Source organism: Aquarana catesbeiana, linkage group LG12 (assembly GCF_042186555.1).
Source record: "Aquarana catesbeiana isolate 2022-GZ linkage group LG12, ASM4218655v1, whole genome shotgun sequence".
In the NCBI taxonomy this organism is placed as follows: domain Eukaryota; kingdom Metazoa; phylum Chordata; class Amphibia; order Anura; family Ranidae; genus Aquarana; species Aquarana catesbeiana.
The window spans coordinates 146480170-146508007 of record NC_133335.1 but is presented as its reverse complement, the minus strand read 5'-3'; the positions used below and the strand labels follow the sequence as shown (position 1 = coordinate 146508007).

Below are 27838 nucleotides of genomic sequence, written 5' to 3'. Positions count from 1 at the left end.
CTCTCTCCACACACTCACAATGTTTCTGTTCAAAGGTCTCATTATTGCTTCAGTGGAGTGGAGACACCCTAAGACAGGAAGTGTGTTAGTGGCAGGATCACCAGGTGAAAATAAAGAAAAAAAGGGCCTAAAAATAGAAAACTAGTGCAGCCACCACATAAGGACTAGTAAGCTGCAATATGTTATATTTTTGTTTTTGGGTTTAATACTGGTTTGAAGCACAATCGTAAAAAAAAAAAACCTTAGTATAAATTAAGAAGAAGAATAAGAGTTTGTTGCTATTTCAAATGTAGTGCAGTGCTTTAATATTGAAATAGTACAGAAATAGACAAGTAAATGTGAAGATATTAATTTGGCCAGATGGCTTACATGCACAAGTCCTGAAGAAACCAAACTCTGTTACTGCTAAGTCTTTGTTTCTAAATTTAGAGACTCTTTAATGACTGGCTTGGTACCAATGGATTGGCGTAAAGTGTTACCTTTATTAAAAAGGGGATCAAGGTCACCCAGTAACTATTGACTTGTATGTTTAACTTCTGTTGTTAGGAAGATATTGGAGGGGAAAATACAGGACCCCATACAAAAGCATATGATCGCAAATAATACTATAAGCATTGCCAGCATTGATAACCAAAAAACAGATGTTGACAAACAAATCTAATTTCCTTTTATGAGGCAGTAAGCAGAAACTTGGACAGAGAGATAGCTGTTGGTGTAACATATTTAGACTTTGCTAAAACATTTGACATGGTTTCTCACAGACATCTGTTGTGTATCATTGGTTTGGAGAAACTTTAGTTTGAAAATTTATAGAAAAATCCTTTTAGGGTAACAGCCAAGACTCTTGAGCAATGAATCATGCTATGGATAGTTTAAGATTTTATAGTCTATGTATAGCCCAAACTTTTTTTTCTTAATTTGGATTGGGAAAGAAGGGGTTAAAACCATTCCCAGTTTATTTTTCGCTGTCAGTGTCCAATTTGGGAGATTTCCCTTCACTCCCAGTGCTGGTGACACACCAGTAAGTTGGAGAAAACCACTTTAAAATGAGGGGAAATCCCCTCTTTGACAGTTGTCACAAGAACAGATGTCCCCATTCGAAAATTTGCCCTCACCTCTTGTAATGGTGGCAACTGTAAAACGTTTAATTTCATAACACCTTATATCTTTGTGACAATCGAAACCAGGACAAGTAGTGAGGGTGAAACTACTTAGCAGCAAAATTATAAAAAGGAGGAGAATAGTTTGGGACTTTAAATGGGGCAGGGACCTGGTAAGGTCCAGTGCTTCCATCCCTGTCTAAATGAGAAAGAGAGAAGGAAGTGGGACTTTGAATGAAGCACGCAGGTGTAAAAATGGTCAAATTTATTATATATGTCAGTAATAAGGTACAAATGGTAATCATGATTCATTATAAAATCAAATACAATACATATATATACATATAATAAAACAAAAAGCCACATGATTGCAGACAGTTCATATTACATATTACACATATTTGAGGAATATCCTATGAAACACACGATGAATTGAAGCACGGCATTTGTCATCTCTACGTGTTCCAATCCACGAAAAGCATAAAGCTGATATATGCCGTGTTTCAATTCATCATGTGTTTCATAGATATTCCTCAGATATGTGTATTACGTAATATGAACTGTCTGCAATCATGTGGCATTTTGTTTTATTATATGTATATACAATAAAATCTGGGATTGCGAGCATAATTCGTTTCAGAAATATGCTTGTAATCCAAAGCACTTGTATATCAAAGAAAATTTCCCCATAAGAAATAATGGAAACTTAAAGGATTCGTTTCACAACCATTTATTCATAAATCAGTTTATAGTCCATATAAAAAGATTATAGCCTCCACAAGGATATTTGAGCAAATTCCAGCAGGAGCTACAGTGTATAAAAAAGAAGAGAAGCGCCTCTAAGTGTAGCAATATGGTTACATTTAATGAAGGTAGAAAATGATGGTCTATTTGGACAGCTTTACCCCGGATGCCTGCATATTTGGATGTGCCTCTTTTAATCATCAACCATGTGAGTTTGCTAAATATCGTACCTTCATTAAATGTAACCATATTGCTACACTTAGAGACGCCTCTCTTCTCTTTTATTCTCAGTTGTGACATGACGCTACTCTTATATCAAGACATTGCTTGTATATCAAGTCACAATTTATTAAAAAAAATTGCTTGTCTTGCAAAACACTCTCAAACCAAGTTACTTTCAAACCAAGGTTTTACTGTATATGCATTGTATTTGATTTTATAATGAATCATGATTACCATTTGTACCTTATTACTGACATATATAATACATTTGACCGTTTTCACACCTGCGTGCTTCATTCAGTCCCACTTCCTTCTCCCTTTTTTCATTTAGCAGCAAAAAATATAATTGATACCTACTCTATATCTAAAACTAAACCAAAATGTTTATGGTTATACATACAGTTATACTGCACTCACTTTAAGTGGGTCTTTACGCCCTCATAAACATTTATGTAACTGCAGATTTCTACCTATACAGCTGCTCTTCTAAGATTTACAGTGATCTGTAAATTAAGTGTATATACCATATTTATTTTAACTGTTTTTTTGGGGTTTTTTTAGGCACCGTCACTAATCTCTAAATGTGGTCCTCCCTCATCTTCACCCCCAGCAAGTCCTGTGCCTTCTTGTAATATCTTGGGTGGTAAGTAGAATTTATTATATATTTCTGTGGTGAAAATGCTAGTATTAAATAGTTTGAATGTATATTCTAAGACAATCTGAATATCTTATCCTATACTATATATTCAATCACAGTTGGGGGAATACTTTGTTATGGATATGTGAAAAGACAGAGAATATAAAACATTAAATATAATGTACATGATCAGAAGACTCATTTCATGGTAGTATACATATTTCCACATTGCTTTAATTTGCTGTGAAATTGTACAGACATTTTTCAGAAGAACTATGTTGCTTAGATAGACTTGCTGATAAAAAAGTACCTGCATAGGAGAAAGTGTCTGCACCACCCAACACCAATTGAAGTGCTCCACTGAAGTCTTTGAAAATGAAACTTTCAATAGTTTGATCTCCTGAAGTATTCCCCTGCCAAATCTTACATCACTACTGTGTTCTTTAGTGAATGCCCCTTTTTTCGGGAATCCCTTGACAAATTCATCAAGCAAAGAACTGAGGGGAAGGTAATCTTCCAGCTTCAGATCAAAGGAAGACATATTTAATGACTCCACCTGCACCAACTTCAGGCAAAAGGAGGTGGTTATACCAGTTCCTTCAGAGGAATGGTTGCAAGGTTTCCTATGTAGAATCCTGAAAATGAAATGGGGAAATCTGCCCGTTACTGGACTTAAAATCCCTGAACAGATTTCTTTGAGTACCAAAATTCTAGATGGAACCTAGAATTTGTCATTGCTTCCCTCAAACAAGGTGCATTTCTTGCATCAGTAGACATACAAGATGCCTATCTCCATATTCCCATCAAAGCAATGTGTTTTGCATTTTGTTGTGGGAGACCAGCACTTCCAGTTAGTGACACGTCCATTGGAGCTCTCCTCTGCACCCTAAGTATTTTCAAAAGTGCGTGCCCCCTACGAACCCAGGGTATTCTTTTCACAGGTTACCTGGATGATCTTTGCTTAACCACTTTAGTCCCGGAAGAATTTACCCCCTTCCTGACCAGAGCACTTTTTGCGTTTCGGCACTGCGTCGCTTTAACTGACAATTGCGCGGTCGTGCGACGTGACTCCCAAACAAGATTGATGTCCTTTTTTTCCCACAATTAGAGCTTTCTTTTGGTGGTATTTGATCACCTCTGCGTTTTTTATTTTTTGCGCTATAAACAAAAAAATAGCAACAATTCTGAAAAAAACGCATTATTTTTTACTTTTTGCTTTAATAAATATCCCCAAAAAATATATAAAAAAACATTTTTTTTCCTCAGTTTAGGCGATATGTATTCTTCTACATATTTTTAGTAAAAAAAAATCACAATAAGTTTGATTAGTTTGCGCAAAAGTTATAGCCTCTACAAAATAAGGGATAGTTTTATGGCATTTTTATTGATAATTTTTTTTTACTAGTAATGGCGGCGATCAGCGATTTTTATCGTAACTGTGACATTATGGCAGACACATCGGACAATTTTGACACATTTTTGGGACCATTGGCATTTATACAGCGATGAATGCTATAAAATTGCATTGATTACTGTAAAAATGTCACTGGCAGTGTAGGGGCTAACACTAGGTGGCGCTGTAGGGGTTAAGTGTGTCCTAGGGAGTGATTCTAACTGTGGCGGGGGCTGTGTGTGACACATCACTGATCACCGCTCCCGATTACAGGGAGCGTGATCAGTGTCAGTGTCATTAAGCAGAACGGGGAAATGCTTGTTTACATTAGCATCTCCCCGTTCTTCCTCACCGTGAGACGATTGCGGGTATGCCCGTGGACATCGAGTCTGCGGGACCCGCGATCACAGTCACGGAGGTCCCGGCGGGCTTGCACGCGCCGATGAGCCGCTTCCTAAAGAGCAACGTCCAGGTACGTTAATCTGCATGTACGTGCTCTTCTGCCACAGTATATCTGCGTGAGGTGGTCGGGAAGCGGTTAAAGTGTAAGTTAAGAAAAATCTGTAAGGTAAACTTACACAGGACCCCCTCCTCACCCCCCCCAGTCCCGCTGACCTGCAGCACGGCGAGCTCTCATTATGAGCCCTGCTATAGCTGCCTCACTGCTCCGGGGCTTAGAAATCCCCTCGGCATTCACACGTTTTCTTCATCTTCTCTTGGTTGGCGCCTCCCATGTGATGGGTAACGGTGAGGCAGCTATGGCAGGGCAGGACTGTGATGGGGACTGGGGGGTTGAGGAGGGGGTCCTGTGTAAGTTCACCTTACAGATTTTTCTGTAAAGGTGAACTTACCCTTTAAGGACTCCTCAGCTAGGACCTTCTCTGTCAACATCGAAAGGTACATCCAGTTCCTGCAAAACTTTGGCTGGATAATCAACTTTCCAAAGTGTGCCTTCCAGACCTCAAACTGTTTAAAGTACCTGGGTCTAATCTTGGACAAAGTCCAAGGCAGAATCCTCCTCCTCAGGACAAGTTTGCCTCCATAAGGTCCAGCACTCAGACTTTCAGGTTGTAAATGACACCCCTCAATTCGCTTCTGTATAAGGGTTCTGGGCCTCGTGATGGTATAGGTCTCTCTTGCTTTTGTTTAGCTGCTGTAAGGGCCATTGGCTCTACTAGCAGTTCAGTCCAATCTCTCCCCAGCTCGGAGGAAATGTACTACCTTTAGAACTTCTGCTGCAGCTAGGCTCAAGCTAATACTCTGAAATTAATTATGTACAGTTTGCACAGCGCTCTACAACAAAAGGGCAGACAGTACAATTACAATACATTTTAATACAGTAGGAATCAGAGGGCCCTGCTCGTTAGAGCCTACAAAATCCCGGTTTGTCTCCTCATCCAAATACTGATAAGACAGCTGAGGTTTGTAGTGTTTCCCCCCTCTTCCCTGGTAACCTATATCCACAGCACTGGTCCCTAGCAATGTAAGAATTATGATATTATTATTATTATTATTTGCCAATAAAGTGCATAATTAGTGGTTTTCCTCCTGGATCATTTTTGCAAAAAGTTTAAGGAGAGTTCCAGGGCATTCTTGATGTTCGTGAAGGGAAAGGAGCTATTCACCAGGAAAAGGTATACATTTCTACTGCTAAAGGAAATTGTTTGTTGCTAATGAAAGTTTGCATGAAATACTTCTCAGAATCCAAAAAACATGTATATTTATATATTTATTTTATTTATATTTCTAAGAAAAAAGCTGAAATTTTTTTTTATGATCAATGTGGAACAAATAATTGTTCTCTATGATTAAAGGTCAGAATAATATACTGAACCACTGAAATCAGTTTCTTTACTTTGCGTTCTTACAGAGGTCCAACCAAAAGTTGTTGGGAGATTTCAAGTCACAACTGCAAAAGAACCCACGAACTGTAATAAATCATGGGATATGAACAGCAGCCTTGATATATCTCCAAGATCAGACACCACCCCAGAGCTGTATGAGACTGCTTCATCAGACACAGATTTTAGCACAGATGAGGACACAGAAGGAAATGTATCAGAATCTGGAAGACTCACCCCCAGTGCCAATGTAGACTCACCTATGTGGGACCATGCTAGGCATCTTAGCTGCTCAGAATCTGGGGTTTGTGGCCAAAGCTGTGGGGGTCAATATTCTGGTGACATGAAAAGCTTGACTCCTGTAAGTAACATTGTAGAAGTATCAGAGGGATGTATATGTGTTTTCAATAATAACAACCCTACAGCAGAAGATGGATGCAAGGACATCACTGCCAATGAACAATGCATTCACAATGACCATGTTACGAATGAGGAAAATAATGTGGACAGCGTTTTAGTTTCAGCAAACATAAAAGGTGTAGATTCGAGGTCTTCTAGTGAAGAGGAAAACCAGGAAAGGACACCCCAGCAGATCTCCACAGTTCAGGTCTGGCTGCATTACACCAGAGGTATTGCCTATCTCAGCAGTGATGATACTGAGAGTGAAGATGAGGAGATATTTGAGGAGCTTCAACAGCTAAGACAGAAGTAAGTAGTTCTATTTCAATTCTTCTATTTTCATCTGCCCCGACCTGCCCAGGACTGTGTAGTGTTTATATTTTGGTGAGAACTGGACATGCTCTGGCTATAGTGAATAATTACTTTTCCTGCTGGTAAGAGAATTTATCTGAGGTTTATTTTTACTTTTATGATGAAAAGGGTATGTGAAGGTTAATTATCTTTTGTCAACAGCTTAAGATGTTCATGGTTTAAAGAGCGCTAATAGTTTTGTTTTTAACTTTTGCAAGAGTAATACCCCGTACACACGATCGGATTTTCCGACAACAAATGTTGGATGTGAGCTTGTTGACTGAAAGTCCACTGTGTGTATGCTCCATCAAACATTTGTTGGCGGACTTACCGCCAACAAATGTTTGCTAGCAGGTTCTCAAATTTTTGATCGTGTTTTCTGATCTTTCTGATCGTGTTTACACAAGTCCGTCGGACAAAAGTCCACGCATGCTCGGAATCAAGTACGAGCCAGAGATATAACTAGCATTCATAATGGAGATATCACGTACGTCACTACGTTCGTAATTGTTGGCCAACATTTGTGTGACCGTGTGTATGCAAGACAAGTTGGAGCCAACATCCTTCGAACAAAAATTCATGGTTTTGTTGTCGGGAAGTCTGATCATGTGTACAGGGCATAAGTAAGCTTGCATCATATAAAAATCATATACAGGATACTGCACATTAACATGACACTAGATATAATAGTTTGCATAATGACCATGTACTTACTGATGCCTTTTTGTTTTGTGAATAGACACATGTCTGAAGTTCAGGTCTTACAAGCACTGCAGAAAAAAGAGATTGAGGAGCTGTATTATAGGATGGGAAAAGTGCCTCCTCCGGGTATTGTGTCTCCAGCAGCCATGCTGTCCAGTCGACAAAGGCGTCTATCGAAGGGCAGCTTTAATCCATCGAGAAGGAATAGCTTGCAAAGATTAGAGCTTCTACCAGCTGCTGGTATGAATCCAGAGATACTACTCACAACTTATGTTTTTCCTATTTATTTTGTAGGGTTATTCTGCAGCCTCAGAGAGTGTATACTATGAGACCCAGACTGATATTTAATGATGGGAACTTACATAGTTTTTATGAACAGACTGAGGTGTACCACTGCTTCAAACAGTCTGAACAAATTACCAGACTGTAAAAGAGCACATAGGATGGTGCAAGCACCTAGTGCATTATCAGAGGCTTATTAGTAAAAACAAACAGCCAAATCCATACTCACAAAAGTAGGAAATACATAAACGTAATAATGCACCAAGTCATGATCCACTGCGGATGTCCCGTAGCCTGACCTGATGCACCATCATGTTGGCCATCTGGTGCTTTTTGGGGACTAACCCCCTTCCTCATGTTTCCTTTCACTTTAAATAGTTTGTTTGGACCAAGCTGGTCCAAACAAACTATTTCCTTCACTAAGTGCTGCACTGTCTCTAAGTACTGTATGAACTGTACAGCTGGGTTCCGGATGTGAGACAGAGACTTCCTGTTTCACACCCGGAACACTCGGGGTCAGTCTGAGCGGTACTCAGCCATTCATAGAGAGCTTTGTATTCTGTGATTAAATACAAAGCTTACTCTGATTGGCTGAGGCGGAAAGGTAGGCTAATGACTTCATACTCTCTGACACTAGAAATAATGGAATTACAAAGTGGAAATTAATATATGATTTTAAATTTGAACATATATGTGTTTAAAGGGTGATTCATACTTGATGATATTCAAGTAGGTAAAATTATTTCATACAGAATTTCTGCACATGGTAGGAGACATTAGCTAACATCTGCTATTAAGTGTATATAACCACAAGTAGCGGTACCCCCGTAGGGGCTGCTGGATATTGTGGTTCACCTGTCACCCTGCCCAGCCCAGCATTCACTTCCCAGTCACTCTTGAGACAATGAACAGTCCATAGGTTTGTTTTGTATTTTTTGGAGGGATTGTAAACTTGGATAGGGTAAGGAAAATTATGGGATGCCCAGAATCAATAATAGGATCGATAAGATGATCAGATGGAACCTCTATTTACACTTCCAGACTTCCAGTCTCCTCCAGCACAACACTTATTTGTACACTTAATAAAAATATATACAAAACACCAAGCGCAATAATGTTCTCACCGTAACAGACAAGTGTAAATCAAAATAAATGCACATGCGATTTAGTGATTGGTGTTTGATTGAAAAATGAGAAATCAAGCTGCTATCAATTACATGGTGATCAGAATCCCCTAAACATAGAATATATATAAATTAAATTGATGCGCTCTGATACATAAATCAATCAATGTGAAAAAATGAAATTCGTGCTAAAAAACAAAATATGATCAAATAAATTACTATCAAATCGCTAAAATATAAAATCGCAAAAAATATAAAATCGCAAAAAATATTGTGAAGAAGCTGTGCAACTCTAGTCACACCATGTGCAAATCCACTAAAAATTATATTGAGAATATGTGCGATTTCTCCAGAGTAAAAAATGCAAAAAAATTGGAATTGTGTACAAATACCAAAATGCACTAAAAATTTGCAACAATAGAGTGATTAAACCACTTAGTGCTAATGACAGTAAGGTGAAAATTACTAAATAAATAAATAAAATATATTCCCTGTGATGCGTGCTATACAGTCCATAACACTGAGATAAAATGATTAATGGACTTATAGAAGTGCAATATATGCAATAAATAATTATATATAAATAAATATAATAGTGCCAATAAGGTGCAATTAAGTTCGGATGATTTAGTTCATGAGATGGGTTAAATGATAGGCAACAGTTCAATCCTCAGTGACCTGGGATACCTGGATTCCTTCAAAACTCATTTGTTCACACTATAAGTTAATTTCTTCCACAGCCACAATGGTTAGTAATTCTCTCAATATCAGATGGTTTATGTAAAACAAAGGAGAAAAACATTGCGCAATATTGCTACAAATAAAGTCCACAAGCAAACAGCACAGTGATACACTCACGTGTTACTGGCTTGTTTCAGGCATGCAGATAAGCAGATAGGCAGATCTCAGCTGGCTCTTACGGATGAGGCTTGCTATACAAGCTGCTGCTTGTTTGATACAATGTATTCGGCAGACTACGTCCTAGGCTCCTCCCACGCATTACGTCACTGACACGTGACTTTCTCAAGGCTAACAAGGTTTAGAGTGATCTGCCTATCTGCTTATCTGCATGCCTGAAACAAGCCAGTAACAGGTGAGTGTATCACTGTGCTGTTTGCTTGTGGACTTTGGACCTTTGAGGCATTCCCCATTCTGGGGGGGGTTGACCTTGGGCCTGTGGGGTTCGGGTGCAAGTCGGAGCCTTTCTGAGTAACAAAAAAAGATCTGGACAGGAAGCACAGAGAGGGACCGAGAGGGACAATGGGAGCTAGTGTTGCTGGGCAAGTCTCCAGGTGGGAACCACCGGAGTGCAGCCAGGAGGGCTGGTGAGTGACAAGCACAGTTGGGAGAGCTGGGGAGGCATGCCGGAGCGGACTGGGAGAGTGCAGTCTGAGGTGAATGTAAAGCCAGCAGGAGAGACTGTGATGTCATGGGCAGTGGAGTTGGGCAGCTGCAGCCAGGAGTGCTGGCAGGGCCTGAAGAGGACTGACTCAGAGCAGTAGTCTACTAAAGTCAGCTAGCACTAAAAACCATCCAACTAATTTGAGGTTTCCTATGTACAAGAAAACTTCTTACATATGTCCTATTTAACAGAATAATAGGTGAATTACATTAATTAAGAAAGTAAAAAATTTGATATTTTTTCAGTTCAAAGATGTTCCATTAAATTAACTTAAAGGGATTGTAAAGTCTCAAGGTCTTTCACCTTAATGCATTCTATGCATTAAGGTGAAAAACCTTCTGTGCTTCAGCTGCCCCCCAGAGCCCCCCTTTTTCTTACCTGAACCCAATCGTTCCAGCGTCGGGCACAAGCCCAGCAGCTCCAGCCGCTGTCTCGGGTCCTCATTGGATAAATTGATAGCAGCAGGAGCCATTGGCTCCCGCTGCTGTCATTCAAATCCAGTGACGCGGGGGGGGTGGAGCCGAGTCCTGCTGTCTGTGTCAATGGATGCCGCAGCAGGACTCGTGAGCGCGCCTGCATGGGTGCCCCCAGGGAATGCGGGTCTCTGTGGGGGCACCCGATGAAGAGGAGGAGCCAGGAGTGCCGGTGGGGCATCCCAGAAGTGTAGGATCGGGTCGCTCTTTGCAAAATGCATTCACAGACCAGGTGAGTATAACATGTTTGGTATTTAAAAAAAAAACAAAAACAAATCTTTACAAACACTTTAATATTAATAATCGGGAAGGCTATACAAACATAAGGGTCCAATCATCAGTACCAGTGTCAGTCAAAACATTAACAAAGTGTACAAAAATAGGTTGTAAAAGATTAAACCAAACATAAACATACTGTGATATTAAATTCTTTTTTATTCATTTTAAATAATACAAATAAATATATTACAAAAGACAGTCCAAAAGGAACAACTCAATCTCATACACGACACAATGAAAAAAGGACTATACCAGACATACTGTATAGACAAGTGTGACAGTGTGTATCCTAGGACCCTGTTCATTTATCATAGCAACTGTAATTATTTTCTAAAACGGAGGATGGAGACAACAAGAGAGGTGTGGTCTCCCTGAATCTGAGTGTTTTTGATCCAATGAATCTTCTAGTGGCTGGTTATACCTATATTTCGCCTCTCTCGTCCTCACCCCCTTTTCTTCTCCCACCTCCATCATCTCCCATCCACCCCTACTTCATGTGTTGTAACATGAAACAAAGAAAAAAACAATCAAATAGTGATATTGGGGAAGAAGAATAGGAGAATAACTTACATCCGTCTTCTTATTCTCTCTTTTAACTTCCTGCTTTCCCATCACACCTCCATCTCCTGTACCCTCCCTCCCTAATACCCCTTCAGGCCCATCATTTTACATACAGTGAATTGATATACCTCCATTCCATAATTACTGTGAACATATGTCTTGTTTATCCTTAAAAAGATATATTTTTCCCACCCCTTTATCCCACACCATAAAGGAGAGGATCGTAGGGGGAGGGGCGCACAGCTTTCAGAGGAGAGAATAGGAGCCTACTGTGTCACCCAAATACATTTTTATCAAGAGAAAAAAAAACAACAGCAGGGACCTACCTAAGCTGACCTTTCTCTCTTTCTTACCCACTATCTCCTTTCCATATTATGGGGATTCCTCCACCTCTCCCCCTCTCCCCACCTCCAATGCATTTTCATTACCTACAAGTTTTATATGCCAAAGACTGTTTAAACTCAATCTAACTTCTCCAGATTTTATAAAATCTTGCATAGGAATTATTTTGTAGATGTATCAACTCTTCCATTAATCTGGTTCTATCTATTTCTCTTAACCACTCCAACATAGATTTCCGGTATTTCAGGATTAATATCTTCGCTGCATTTAACAAAAATGGAACAATAAACATTTTATATTTTTTACCTGACTCGCTAGTGGCGTGAAATAACTATTGCCAGTGATCTTTGTTTATTGCCAGGGGTCATTTCAAAATTACTAATCATCTTAATTACATTTAAAACTTTTTCCCAGTATAACTGGATGTTTGGACAATGCCACCATATATGGTCATGCGTTCCCACACCACCACATTCCCTCCAACATCCCGATGGAAGCTCGGAGTTGATCTTATGCAATTTTGATGGAGCATAGAACCACCTAGTCAACAATTTATATCATAAACATGAAATCCCAAAAACTCTCCACCACCCCACCTATATTATTCAACATAGGGGATTTTCATATCCTAAAACCAGAAATACTTAAAGGGTAGTGCCATAGATGAAAGTTTCACAAATGTAAAAGTGCTCCTACTGCTGGCAAATTGTCTGTACCGAGTTTGACGTTAACAGATGGAATCAGTACAGATTTAGAAAAATGTACAGTTAATTACACAAAAATACTGCTTCCGTGGTATTAGAGGTCATAACACTTACTATATCTTTGAAACCAAGATTTTGAAGGCTAGCATGCATTATATACCACCCAGTGGTGCTAAAATAAGCTGTTAAATGCATTCTTGATTTCAACTACAATTGGGATATTGGTAGTTTTGGAGGGATTAACTAACATGCACTTCGTATGATGTGTATTGCAGAACTATGTGTAATAAATCCCACTTGGTCTAGTTGTATACACACCTCAAAATAATTTGTCTGTAAAATAATGAAGGTCCATATTTTGTTCTAATACAAATTCTTTCATAACACCTTAACAGGAATCAGGAAGAACTCACTTGGAGGAAGCAGTACCGGCTCACAGGAACATCATTCAAATAAAGCAGTCACATTCACAGGAGATGTCACAAAAATGGTGAGTATGACATATGACTGAGTATAACAGTCTCAACAAAAAAGCATCAATTTGATTATTTAAGGGACATCTTCGCACAAAAATAACTTTCATCTCAAGCATTAAAATATCACTTTTATGTGAATCTGTCCATTAAAACAGATCTATATTATTTCATATGCATTACACCTATACTAACGAAATTTATATCCACTGTGGTTATTTTTTATATTATTATCTGATTACAGTGCCTTGGCTTTTTATCTATTTTGTTACATTGCAGCCTTTAGTTCAATGTTTTTTTTAATCTGAATTATATGTGATGGATCAGAACACAATAGTTTAAGTTGGTGAAGTAGGATTAGAAAAATATATACCTAAAACTACTTTTCAGAAATAAAAAAATGATAATTGGCATGTGCGTATGTATTCACCTCCTTTGTTATGAAGCCCATAAAAAGCTCTGATGCAACCAATTACCTTTAGAAGTCACATAATTAGTGAAATGATGTCCACCTGTGTGCAATCTAATGCCCTGTACACACGGTCGGATTTTCCGACGGAAAATGTGTGATAGGACCTTGTTGTCGGAAATTCCGACCGTGTGTGGGCTCCATCACGCATTTTCCATCAGAATTTCCGACACCCAAAGTTTGAGAGCTTGCTATAAAATTTTCCGACAACAAAATCCGTTGTCAGAAATTCAGATTGTGTGTATACAAATCCGATGCCACACATGCTCAGAATAAATTAAGAGACCAAAGCTATTGGCTACTGCCCTGTTTATAGTCCCGACGTACGTGTATTACGTCACCGCGTTCAGAAGGATCGGATTTTCCGACAATTTTGTGTGACCGTGTGTATGCAAGACAAGTTTGAGCCAACATCTGTCAGAAAAAATCCATGGATTTTGTTGTCGGAATGTTCGATCAATGTCCGACCGTGTGTACGGGGCATACGTGTCACATGATCAGCACAGAGACTTAAGGTAACCCTGGAGGAGCTGCAGAGTTCCACAGCAGAGACTGGAGTAACTGTACATAGGACGACAATAAGTCGTATGCTCAATAGAGTTGGGCTTTATGGCAGAGTGGCCAGAAGAAAGCCATTACTTTCAGCAAAAAACAAAATGGCACATTTTGAGTTTACAAAAAGGCATGTGGGAGACTCCCAAAATGTATGGAGGAAGGTGCTCTGGTCTGATGAGACTGAAATTGAACTTTTTGGCCATCAAAGAAAACGCTATGTCTGGCGCAAACCCAACACATCACATCACCCAAAGAACACCATCCCCACAGTCAAACATGGTGGTGGCAGCATCATGCTGTGGGGATGTTTTTCAGCAGTCGGGACTGGGAAACTGGTCAGAGTTGAGGGAAAGATGGATGGTGCTAAATACAGGGATATTCTTGAGCAAAACCTGTACCACTCTGTGTGTGATTTGAGGCTAGGACAGAGGTTCACCTCCCAGCAGGACAATGACCCCAAACACACTGCTAAAGCAACACTTGAGTGGTTTAAGGTGAAACATATGTAGCGCTGGTAGATTTGCGATCTACCATCTGATAGGTACATTTAGTACATTGCTCGTTAGGTGAAGTTAGATTTGCCTCTGTTCCAGTTTGGCTGACGTTGCATGTGTTTCCATACTGGGCCGGTGGGTGTCGTTGTTACTATCGGCTAGGTAACGTGTCAAAGCGTATGGATTCTCTTCTGTCCCGGAGACAACTCGGTGGAGGTGGTTCTCCAAGTTGCATTCTGGGAGAGGGTATATATTGTACAGACACCATATTTTGGGGTTCGTTTTACAGCCACCTGCTGGCCCTCCTGGCCGACAGGTATGCGTTAGAGTGCTATCTCGTGGTCCTCCGTTCTGGAAGCCCGCGCCACTGCGGCGCATGGGTGGGCCCAGAAGCTTGTCTGGGGCCTTCCACAGCAGCCGAGGAATGGTCCTGAGCTGTCTATCCAGAGTGAAGAAGCTGGACAACCGAGAAGATCCCAGGGGAGGACCCATCATGGAAGGATCATGCAGAGTGCTGGTCTGGAGAGGGGCCTGGTGACTCGGTTAGAGGACGTATCCTAAAGTAACTTTACAGCATAGTGTTGCCGGGTTTGGCTTAAGGGTTCAAGCACTGTGACATTCACCACAAAACCAATACATCCTGTGGCAGAGGATTGTATGGGTTCATCACAAACAAGTCTGTGGCAGAGACTTTTTGTTCGTGCTACGTACTGGCTGCTAGGCAAGTGAGAGAGGCCTATCCACGCGAGCAGAGAGTGTGTCCCACGAGGGGAGCGCATTCTATTGTTATATTCAACTCTAAAGGACATTTGTCAAGAATCTTACAGAAAGGTATTTGAGCTTTCCCTGAAGTTTTCCCTTCTGCCTCTTTCCTGCTACTTCCTTCGTGTTTAATAAAGCATTGAAAACGTACTCAAGTGTTGGTGCGTGTATCGTTCAGAGGTAAACTCAATGGAACCCTAGACCCGGTGCCGGTGAAACAGAGGGAAGGAGAGTGAAGGTAACAAGCCCGCTTAAACCAGCAGCTCCGCCGAGAGTTACTGCTACATGTGGGTGCGTCGTCCAGGATTTGTTGACCGTCAATTCTCGCAACCCAGAGAAGTGTTTCACTGGGAGTTTACGGTGAGAGCTGGACTTTGTCAAAATTTTGCAGGAAGAGAAGGGGTTAAAACTGCAGGACTTTATTTCTGAGTGCGTAGACGGCGGGCGCCAGTGACAGCCCGGGAGCTACGTGATCAGAAGAACAAGTGGGAGGAGCCTACCCTACTTGATACTGCGTGGGATGCATGTATGTGTTTGGCGCCAGAAAAAAAAGTAAGCCTCGTGATCGTGCTGAGAAGATCAGATTGTGGCTATGTCTATTCCGGCAATGCGGCCAATTGTGGGACCGAGAATGTTCCCTGCAAACACCGTGTTGAATACTGTGCTGACCGGAACCCTGCTTACGGATACTGGAGTTCGTTTGAAGCCGCAGGGGAGGTTTGTCTTGTATACCTCAGGAGATATTGAGGGTCTGGGCATGATCTGCCATCGATGTGAAGGACTGGCCGTGCATCTTCGTCCGTTTGGCTGATGTCCGCAATGTGGAGAGTACTTATTTGTGGTGGAGCAACCTATCACGTCGCCCCGTTCCTATCAGATGGATTGGGCAACAGGTGTCGCCACAGTGGAGGCTGCTGCTACTGCAGAGAGAGAACGGCAGGCCACCACTTTGCCTGTTGTTACTGATAATGTTCCAGAGAGAGACACTAATGTTGCCGTCTCATCAGGGGACATTACTGTGATTTCTGCGTCCACCACACCTACTCCTGTTGTACCTGTTCAGAGGAAGGTGGGGTATGTGAAGGCTTCCCGCGGCCGTGGTCGAGGCCTACTTCAGAGGTTACCTAAACCGGAGCTATTAAAGTCCACGTCAGGAATGGGTAAGCCACTGATGGGGAATGTATCTGGGACTGTAAATAAGTATCTGCCAGCGGAAGAGTTGGGAGATTCGGAAATAGAATCCATGTTGAATCTTCCCGGTGATGATGACTTATTCGAGACTATGTCACAAGAACTGTTGTGGTCACAAGGCGAAGACGTTGCCTCTGCTATGACTTTCCCTGAATGGACAGCCCTGAGTTCTGGGAAGACGTCACCCTGTGTGGAGCCGCACAGTACTGTTACTGAGGCTTTACCGAAAGTTGCTAATTCACTACAGACAGCGGCTGGGTCTACGGTGAGCAAACCATTGGATTCATGTGTGTCTCCTGGTATAGGGAAAGACAGATCTTTGCCCAAACTTTCACGTTTGCAGAGGATGTTAAACAAGCATGTGGCTGCAGAATATGGTTTGGAATTCCCTTATGTGCCCAAGGACATAATGCAAGTGATTAAACTTAACCGGGAACTTTGGTACAGTGAAGCTGTGTGGGACTATTTGTCTGTGCCTAAGCCTTTCCGAAAGACTGGATGTTCTGTTAAAATGGATGAACATTTTAGTGGATGTTTTATGCACTGGAACTTCGGTCGGTACATCTATGCTGACAAAGTTGTCATCTGCAGGCCTGGAAAAGATGACGTTGTCTATTTCATTACCACAGTGGATAAAATGGGAAAGCCACTGACCTTGCCAGATCCCCGGTTTTATTGGTGATTATGGACAAAAGAACTTTGGAGTTAGTTAGTTAATTAGTGTCAGTATAAAGAGATCTTCGTGGTCAAAATATAATGTTCACCTTGAAGTCTTCAGATTCAAATACCCTTCGCTAGTTGGGTTCTTTTTCTTCATTGAAAGGATGTGATTCGCTTTGAAAAAAAAAAATTATACAGGAATGGACTCCTAAAGATTATTTTTTGATAATAGATTATGGGAAGAGAGTCTCATTTTTTAATGAGGCTTTGCTCCTGAAATTGTAAAGTATATATGTGTGTGTTTAACGTGTTTTCCTTTTCAGGAACTATTGGATCTCCTATCAAGCTGGGAGGCTTTTCAGCTAGATAGATAGTGAGGTTATGTACAGTCATAGGACGGTTTTGTTTACGGACGTGAACATAATGTTTTGTAGATGTAAGTCTTATAATGTCTTTCTACTGTCTTTCTTTCTTCTCTGACTATCCAAGTTATTTTAAAGCTCAAATACCTGCTCCCAGGCTTGGGTGTTACTGTCACTGTTTTTGGACAGACGTTGGGGACAACGTCTACTGTAGTGGGGGGAGTATGTAGCACTGGTAGATTTGCGATCTACCATCTGATAGGTAAATTTAGTAAATTGCTCGTTAGGTGAAGTTAGATTTGCCTCTGTTCCAGCTTGGCTGACGTTGCATGTGTTTCCATACTGGCCCGGTGGGTGTCGTTGTTACTATCGGCTAGTGTTGGAAAGGCAACGTGTCAAAGTGTATAGATGCTCTTCTGTCTCGGAGACAACCCGGTGGAGGTGGTCCTCCGAGTTGCATTCTGGGAGAGGGTATATATGGGACAGACGCCATATTTTGGGGTTCCTTTTACAGCCACCTGCTGGCCCTCCTGGCCGACAGGTATGCGTTAGAGTGCTATCTCATGGTCCTCCGTTCCGGAAGCCCGCGCCGCTGCGGCGCATGGGTGGGCCCAGAAGCTTGTCTGGGGCCTTCCACAGCAGCCGAGGAATGGTCCTGAGCTGTCTATCCAGAAGAAGCTGGACAACCGAGAAGATCACAGGGGAGGATCCGTCATGGAAGGATCGTGCAGAGTGCTGGTCTGGAGAGGGGCCTGGTGACTCGGTTGGAGGACGTATCCTAAAGTAACTTTACAGCATAGTGTTGCCGGGTTTGACTTAAAGGTTCAAGCACTGTGACTGACATTCACCACAAAACCAATACATCCTGTGGCAGAGAATCATACGGGTTCATCACAAACAAGTCTGTGGCAGAGACTTTTGTTCGTGCTACGTACTGGCTGCTAGGCAAGTGAGAGAGGCCTATCCAGGTGAGCAGAGAGTGTGTCCCACGAGGGGAGCGCATTCTATTGTAATATTCAACTCTAAAGGACATTTGTCAAGAATCTTACAGAAAGGTATTTGAGCTTTCCCTGAAGTTTTCCCTTCTGCCTCTTTCCTGCTACTTCCTTCATTAATTGTTCAATATAGCATTGAAAACGTACTCAAGTGTTGGTGCGTGTATCGTCCAGAGGTAAACTCAACGGAACCCTAGACCTGGTGTCGGTGAAACAGAGGGAAGGAGAGTGAAGGTAACAAGCCCGCTTAAACCAGCAGCTCTGCCAAGAGTTATTGCTACACATGTAAATGTATTGGAATGGCCTAGTCAAAGCCCAGACCTCAATCCAATAGAAAATCTGTGGTCAGACTTAAAGATTGTTGTTCACAAGCACAAACCATCCAACTTGAAGGAGCTGGAGCAGTTTTGCAAGGAGGAATGGGCAAAAATCCTAGTGGTAAGATGTGGCAAGCTCATAGAGACTTATCCAAAGCGACTTGGAGCTGTGATAGCCGCAAAAGGTGGCTCTACAAAGTATTGACTTTAGGAGGGTGAATAGTTATGCACATTGACTTTTTCTGTTATTTTGTCCTATTTGTTGTTTGCTTCACAATAAAAAAAAAAAAAAATCTTCCAAGTTGTGGGCATGTTCTGTAAATTAAATGATGCAAAACCTCAAGCAATCCATGTTAATTCCAGGTTATGAGGCAGCAAAACACAAACATGCAAAGGGGGTGAATACTTTTGCAAGGCACTGTATATTAACCACTGTTAGAAATTGTAATTATTGTGCTTAAAGGGTAGCTATCTTAAAAATCATCATGATCTGTCATCCCCATATGATGTCATATGTCAGGAGTAGAATCTAATGCTCAAAATTGCATTGCAAAACATATGCTTAGAAATGCATTCTAAATACCTAGGAGATGTCTTTTTCTTTTGGGGATGGCAGAAAGTGATGATGTCACAGTGTTCTCTACTGGGACACAAACATGAGCCTGAATAGTACATGCGTAAAGTATTAATCAGAATGGTTCCTGTTTCAGATAACTGGAGGGTTTTACAGTGAAGCATGTGATCAGGATGATAAAGGAAAAGTAAAGGTAATTTTTTAATTAAATGCTTGCTTTGTGAGCAACCTACTATGCCAAATCCAAACATACTGTATATCATACAGAAAGGAAAAAATACTACTGCTACTACCACTATTTACCACCAACCTGCCTAAATACCTTACATCTGCATCATCACCATCAGCATGTTGCTATTGTTGTTGTTGCAATTAGTTTAATTATTTTTTGGTGCCTTACACACGGGGCAGGTTCCATTGGAGTCCACCTGTTCAGCTGGCAATCTGTCCGCTGATCCTGCTGAGCAGGCGGATGGCTGGCCCATGACTACTCCACTTATTGAGAGCGGACACAGACACAGCCCGCTCTCCTCTATGGGCATTTGTATGTAAACGGACCACCTGTCCGTTTATACCCAACTACCATCCAATCTGCCAGACAGATGGGGTATGGATGTGTTTTTAGTGGACAGGATCGGATGTTGGCGGGTATCAAGGGACACATGTCCCTTGACACCCGCCGCTCCATAGAGGAGAGTGGAGGGTCTGATTGGGTCGGCCTCAAAAACTGACAGGCGTATCTGATGGGTCCCCCCCCCCCCCCCGTGAAAGGGCCTTAAGCAGCACAACTACCTCCTATGACAGATATGTTTTAGAAACAAGGAATCATCGATCTAGTTACTGTACGTAGTAAAATATAAGACTAACAAAAACATTCAATGCATATAATAGAGAATGTTGATGAGTTTTTGGTGAAGAAAATATAAAACTGATGATACATTTCAAATTTGATCTCCTACTATCAAAAAATTTACATTAGCGTGAACCTGAGGCTAGGTGCATTCAATTATTTATATTACATTACTCAAGAAAGAAAACACGATTTAAATTGAGCTATCACTGACCTCTGTAGCTGCAGGTACTGTGCAGTAATTCATTCTCAAAATTTACAGCAGAAGCACTGAAGTTACTCAAATCCTTTACTGAGCATTTAGCTCACCATGCTTCCCCTCTCAGAGCACCTTGTCTATTTACATTAGAGAATAGGTGGTTGGAAGGCTGCTGAATCACTGCTGCTAAGGAGGAGAAGGGTAAACGGAGCGGCTAAGACAATGAACCCAGCAGCTTAAGTAATTCTGCTGTTCATTTGAGGATGTACAGTACATGCAGCTCCAGAGATCAACAAGGGCTCATTTCCTGCTTGACAAGAAAATGCTAATGCTCAAAGCCTACCCACAAGTTTACTTTAAAGTGAACACATGAGGATGCAAGTGTAGGAGCTGCCATTACTGACTTGTTTTGGAAAATGAAAGCTCTAGGCTGTCATCCATACCTTTTTTTGATGGGTCACTGACCAAGAACAAGCACGTACAAAAAAGTTATGTAGGGGTGCCAACAGAAGGGTACAGGCAGTACTCCCATTATGGGCCCCATTGGCAGGAGGCTTAGCAGAGAAGAGCTGCCTATACCACCCTATAGATGGCCCTGCTGCACACTGTCTATCTTTCTAATGGAGGCCCTCAAGAGCATGCTCCTGCTATAGCCAGAGATCTGCCCTGCACCCTGTGCTTTAAAAGTCACTAAGATAAGAATTCATTACTACTGTATGTCTGCTGGTGCCCATTGTGGTACTTGTGGAAGTCTCAAAACTATCAAAGGTCTGCAGGCTGACCCCTGCAGCAATGGAGCAGCTGCTACTTCCCTTTCTGAGAGTCACATGCACATTTACTGGCATTGGAATGGAATAAGGAAGGAATGAATGCCATGGCTCTACAGTGAAGTTGACAATCACAGCTCCAGGTGTCACACACTTCAGACGTTTTTAGTTCTTACCTCCAAATTAGAACAGTCATCTACACTTCACAGGGCAGTTCAGAGTACGTATGAGGTGCACAGGCAGACATGGATTTAGCCAGGACAGAACAATTAATAATTTCCTGTCTGACTCTGCAAAGCACACACCTGCTGAAGCCTGTGGGTGTCCATAGCCCACACCTGACCCAGCACCTTAATAAGGCTTACCTATAGGTGTTGAAAATATCTCTTAAACCTGTACAGTTTAGGAGATATTTCCAGTGCATGCAGCCAGTAACATCACTGGCACATGCGCTCTGAAGGAACAGCCGTTCCTTCCGAGCCAGTGCCGTGAACATTGGCTATCACGTGCATGCACGGAAGTGACGTCATCGTGGCTCCAGCCAATCACAGTGCCGGAGCCCGCAAACCCAGAAGAAACTCTGGAAAAGATGTCGGCCATGACAGTGGTGTGCGGGGACCTCTGCAACAGCTTCATTTTAAGGTATTTTATAATGAGCTAGTATGCGATGCATACTAGTTCATTATGCCTTTGTCTTGCAAGTTTTTTTTGGGGGGGGGTGGGTTTTCAGAGGTTTACAACCTCTTTAAGGTGAGAATCCATCTGTAACCTCTCTGATGGTGGTGGAGACTTAGGAGTTGATTTACCAAAGGCGAATAGACTGTGCACTTTTGAAAGTGTAGTTGCTCCAGAGCTTAGAAAATGAGAGAGTGCTCTGCTGGATTCCATCGTCCAATCATGTGCAAGCAAAAATGCTGTTTTTTTATTTTCCATGTATGTGATTGATTGTTCTTTGTAAAGTGAAGCCTTGCCTCATTTACTAAGCTCTGGAGGAAATGCACTTGCAGAGTGCAACTGCACTTTCAAAGTTGCACAGTCTATTTGCCTTTAGTAAGTCAACCCCTTGGATTCCAGTGACGGCTGGTGCACCATTTTTGGGGGGGGGGGGGCGGAAAACAAGACATCCCCCCCCCCATCATTTGGTCAACTGATCAGTCAAACTCCCCTCCCCCAGCTCCCACCCTGTCGTTCGCTCGTTTGTCCGCCCACCAGCCCCACACTTACCCCATCTAGGTCACGGCAGCTTCGGGTCCTTCCTGCGTCTCCTCCTTCATGGCGGCTTCCCCTGCGTCTCCTTCTCCTGGGCGGCTTTAATCTGCTTCTCTGGCTTCATGGCGGCTCCCCTCCTCCTTCCCTCGGCTGCCAAAATGATCTCTTCTCCTCTCAGCCAATCGGGTCTTAATTGGCCGCTTCCTGATTGGCCGAGAAGAGAATCAGGAAGACAATAGCGAATATTAATTCACTATTGTCATACAACAGTGCTCTGCGCCCCGAGCCCACCCTTTTTTGAAGCCAATTAGAGCCTCAGTCTCTAATCATGTGCTTCTAAAAAAAAAAAAAAACCTATTGGAATCCATGCGTCCGGTGCGCTGCATAGAGATTAGGGGCTGGGCACATGGATTGGGGGGGCGGTGCCCCTGCACCCCGTATGGAGGGGCCTCTACTGTTGGATTCATCTTGCATCTTTGAGAAAGTAAATTGTCACATACTTTTTGAGCACAAAATGATGTATTTATTTTATGAATTCTTTTTAATATATTTTTATGATGTTTTAAATATATTTTGAAGGCTATCTGGTCAAGCTATTATTGAGGAAATGTATCATCATTAGCAATAAAATTATTTTTGAACTTGGTCACTGATTTTGTGTTTGGGTGTTTAACACAACACACTTGGTGATTTATTTATAGAACCCCCAAAGGTGTATATAGTATGCCAACACTGCTTGTTCTGGGTCTGTGACTCAGAAGTTAGTGAAAAGATAAGCATAGCTGCCCAGAGCATGCCCCTTCAAAAACAAGTCAACCAAAACATTTTCTTTATTTATATACTGACAGAATTCCTGGAAGTGATCATTTGTATGTTTTAACACACCTAACAAATAATAATTATACTTTAGTCACATTTCTGATTATGAGGGGATTGAAATGTTGTTGTATGATGTGATCTCTAGGAGTGTAATTTCAAACTAGACTGAAAACACCATTATTTAAGCTACTTCAAAAAAGTTTTTTTACTGCATAAACTTTTTGCTGCCATTATTCAACATTAAAATAATACAATTTTTTTAATTACAATTGATATATTTTTTTCTTTTCTTAGTAATGCCTTCAATAAAAAAGATTTGAACTTAAATATTGGACTACCTCGATGGTTGTGGTTCTGCCAAGTCTTCTTTGGTTTAGACTTTTCAAGCAAGATATATATTGACTGATGCGGGAGAATCTGCTGAAAGCCTGCACAATGATTCTGCAGACTAAAGACTAGTCTTCTGGCTTGGTGGATACTTTATATAAAAAATATAACTGAAACCCTAGCTGCCATAGTAACTGCTAGTTTGGACATCTCAATCTTTTTACCATCTACTTGAGCTCATGTTAGCCAGAGGACATGGCCCTGATGGCTACAGCTTGAGTTATACAAAGGATAACCTGTAGTGGGATGAGCGTTGCATTTTATAGTGTTTAGCAGAAAATATTGTTGCATTTAATGAAATGCACTTTGATTATGAGACTGTGAGTTACACAACAATGCACTTTGGACTTGGAAAAAAGAAAGGGCAAAGCCGCTTGCCAACATTTTTGCCATTTGGCTTTTTCACTTGAAACCATGAAAACAATGAAAGAGCATCATTATATAAAGCTATAGCAATAAAAGAACTGAAAGTGGAAGATTTGAATAAGAGCAATGCTGACAGACTGCTACGACTGTGAACCCCAGAATTTATGCTGAATACTGTTTATCACATCAAACAAAATTTAATGAATACCATTAAAAATGTAGCTTGCCTATAACCTGATTGTCTAGGGTATTTTGTATAAACCAGCAACGGCTTAAAGGACCAAGTAACCTAAAACACAAGTTGTAATGTATAAAATGATTGATTGCAATTCTATAGATATCTATATATGTATTTAAGATTTGAGAGTTTGTTAGAACTAAGGATAAAGCTGTGATTTGAATTGATTATGTCCTACTTACTGCTGTCTTTCTGTCTAGTCATCAGGGGTGTCACTAGTGCCGGCCACTCAGGGCAAGTGCTGTATATCTCTTGTAGAGTACCTTGGGTCACCAACTGGCTGCTACAGTTGACACTGCAACAGCCAGCATCTCTCCCCACCAGCTGCCTGTCACTAGCTATAAACATCAGAGCCAATGTAAGCTGCCACTAGGCTTCCCCTCAGCTCTGATGTGTTTCATGACACAACATGAGGGGAAGCCTGGGAAGAAGGAAATCTCCCAGATTTGAGATGCGCTGTATCTGAGGTCTGTAAGTTTCAGGGAGAGAGGGGGAATTCTACTAGGGGGTACACAATGATGAGGTAGGGGGGATTTACAAAGATTTGTGATGGGAGGAATAAATTGGAGGAGGAAAGAGAGGAGTTGTTCTGGGAAGAATTTAGAAGGGAAAAGGATTTGTACTAGAAGGGGGGGATTTGTGCTAGGCGGTGGAAGAGAATTAATTTTGGACTTTGTTGGGGAGTAGTGATATTTTTCTGAAAGGGAAAAGTGGGGAAGAGTATTGCTTGCGGGGGGAAATTCTACACTCTGCTGACACCTACAAAGCATTACACAGCCTTAAATCCTGCACTCTTTTGCTTTGTACACCTGATCGCAATTGTACATTACACTCCCCTGCATTCTGTACACTACATACTCTCTGTATGTTATGTACTCCTAAATTCAGCACCGACTGCAGCACTCTGTGCGTTACATATTTCTAACCCTTGAACTCCTGACATTACACACCTCAGGCACCGGCACCCTGTGCATTACACACCTATGACTCCTGGATGCTGTAATATGTGTTCCTAATCTTAACACTGACTGCAGCACTCTGTGTGTTACGTGCTCATGACCCTTGCACTCTGTGCATGGCACACCCCTGCACTCTGCCTTAAAGACTACTGCACTATACACACTATGTAGTACATTACATAGTCCTTACCAAAGTGTCCATTGTCTTAACAGTTGCCGTCCCTAACTATTTTAGTTCTTCTTTAAGGTAGGCTCAGACATAGTTCCACAATTCTTGTAAAATATTAGCAATGCCCCCTGCTAGTCTAGCTTATGAAGAACACTGCAGTCACCCTCTTTTCAGCTTGAAGTGATTGATTAAAATAAAATGTTGTTTTCATCTTTGCAGAATATCTCAGTTTAATGTAAATGATCACATAAGTCCCAATTCAAAGTATTTTCATTCTCATGCATTAATGATGAACTTCTGTGAAGTGTCTCCTGATGACAAAGAAAATGAGCCATTTGAGTTGGTGATAAAATAATGGTGGTAATAGTGAAATAATCTGATTTATGAGCCTAATAGAAGCATTCAGTAGATAAATGTTTTGCAAAATGTATTTTTGTGAGTTGAACATTATTATGAGAAATAACAAACAAATGTACAATAGATTTTGCAGTTGTGTGAATTCATGCTATATTTTTTGCTATATTTTTTTAAGATATGGGAATGTATACACTGATAACAACAAATTATATTTTAAAAGAGTTGTGTAAAGCAATTTGTGTTTTAGGTTTAGAGGCCTTTTGTCTTAAAGTGAACTACTTCTTTGCCCATAAACAGAATGTAGAAGGCTTGCTTAACTCCTTGCCTCTCCAGCAGTGTAAAGACATCTTTCCTTCATTCCCCACCGTTTTGTTTAGCCACTGGGAGAAAAGTGAAACACCCAACATCATGGGAATAAGTGGACTCACTTCACTTAGGGTTCAGGGATGAGCAGAACGATTTAGGTGAATTTGAGTTTGCCACATATTTACAAAAAGTTGAAATTTTGCCGAAGAGGGAATCATCAATCCTGTTTATAAAATCTACTTTTAATTTCCCAAAAGGTGTGTTTTTTGGGTGTATTTGGGGGAGTTTCTTTTTTTTTTTTTTTTTCATTTAGTATTCTGTACTTGTTTACTGTTGTTTCAAATTGTTATAACATTATATCAAGTTTTTTTTTCTGTCTTTCAAAAAGATTGTAATAATTAAGCTAATTAGTTGTAAATTTTTACATAAGAACAGATATTCCGTAACCCTTAGGAGCCATTTAAAAGCCACAAATAAAACCACCAAAATGTTTCCTTTTCAATGAATTCCAATGACGCTGAAGTCCCCTAATTTTTCTAGTAAATTTGTTGAAATTAAAAAATCTATTTTGCTAATCAATATTCGTGATTGGCCCAGTGCTATTACATGGGGCTGGCAGAGAAGCCCATGGTCCTTTGTAAGTTTTGACAAGTTCCCCAATCAGAATGTCAGGAGGGTGAGGAAAGGCAAGAATTGCTGATGAGAAGGAGGGTTAAGTGAACCTTTTACTTCACTTTAACTTTGTCTGTTGCTGTAAGACCCAAAACATACCAAATAATGCAGGAGTTCCTGAAAGTATGCTGCTTGCTTCTTTGTATTGCTGTAAAAGGTTAGCACTGTATAATGTAAAATTAACTTGTTCTTGTTTTACTATACAAAAAATATATAATTTTATATTGCCTTATTTTCATTGTATATACAATATGATGAAAAAGAGATGTGTGTGTGCTTGTATGTGTGTTTGTGTGTGTGTGCATTCATCTACTCTTCAAGGGAAATAATCCAAGCTACAGAAACTGTAAAGTATATCTTTTAAAATATCAAACAACCAAAAACACTGCCAAACAGAACTGGTTTGAGGGTGTTTGACAATATTTTACCATACTGTATAGATGATTAAAGAAAGATATGTGAAAGGGGATAAAAAAAGAAGGGGGTAGGAACAAAATGGACACTATGGGGGTCATTTACTATAGCGCGAATATGCGATTGCGCGGTACATGATAATAGCACCCAGTCAAGCCAATTAAGGCTTCAACTGGGCGGACATGCAAATGGAAAATCATGCTATTGCCTGCAAACATGCCTGTCAAATCGGCATATGCGGGAATAGTTGAAGTCAATGGGGCTCGAACCTGCAAAATCAAAAGTTCTCATTAAAGGCTTTTATGCAAGTTATTTGCCATAAAAAGTGTATGGGGACCTGGGTCCTGCACTGGGGGACATGTATCAATGCAAAAAAAAGTTTTTAAAATTATCGATTTTAAAGGAGCAGTGATTTTAATGATGCTTAAAGTGAAACAATAAAAATGAAAAATTCATTAAAATATCGTGCCTGGGGGGTCCCATTAGTCTGCCTGTAAAGTGGCGCATCTGTGCGATGTCTAGAACATGCTTCAACAATGATATTTCTAAAGGAAAAAAGTCAATGTTTAAACTTGCTCGTGGCTGTAATGTATTGCCGGCTCCCCGCAATATAGATTGAAAAAAATGAAAAAAAAATGGTGTGCCGTTACCCCCCCACCACCACCACCACCACCAGTCCATATCAGGCCCTTTGAGTCTGGTATGGATTTTAAGGGAA

General features: G+C 41.0%; 1 protein-coding gene across 1 annotated transcript in view; it reads left to right on the top strand.

The window, feature by feature from the left end:
* Window positions 1-26938, top strand: part of WNK4 (WNK lysine deficient protein kinase 4) — a 486906-nt gene extending 459968 nt beyond the window's left edge. Inside the window, exons 16-21 of the mRNA XM_073608385.1 lie at window positions 2628-2709; window positions 5967-6645; window positions 7427-7629; window positions 12952-13046; window positions 19545-19601; window positions 23547-26938. Coding sequence (XP_073464486.1) covers window positions 2628-2709; window positions 5967-6645; window positions 7427-7629; window positions 12952-13046; window positions 19545-19601; window positions 23547-23549 — 1119 coding nt within the window. The 3' untranslated portion in view covers window positions 23550-26938. The remainder of the gene's footprint in view (window positions 1-2627; window positions 2710-5966; window positions 6646-7426; window positions 7630-12951; window positions 13047-19544; window positions 19602-23546) is intronic.
* Window positions 26939-27838: the final 900 nt, after the last annotated feature.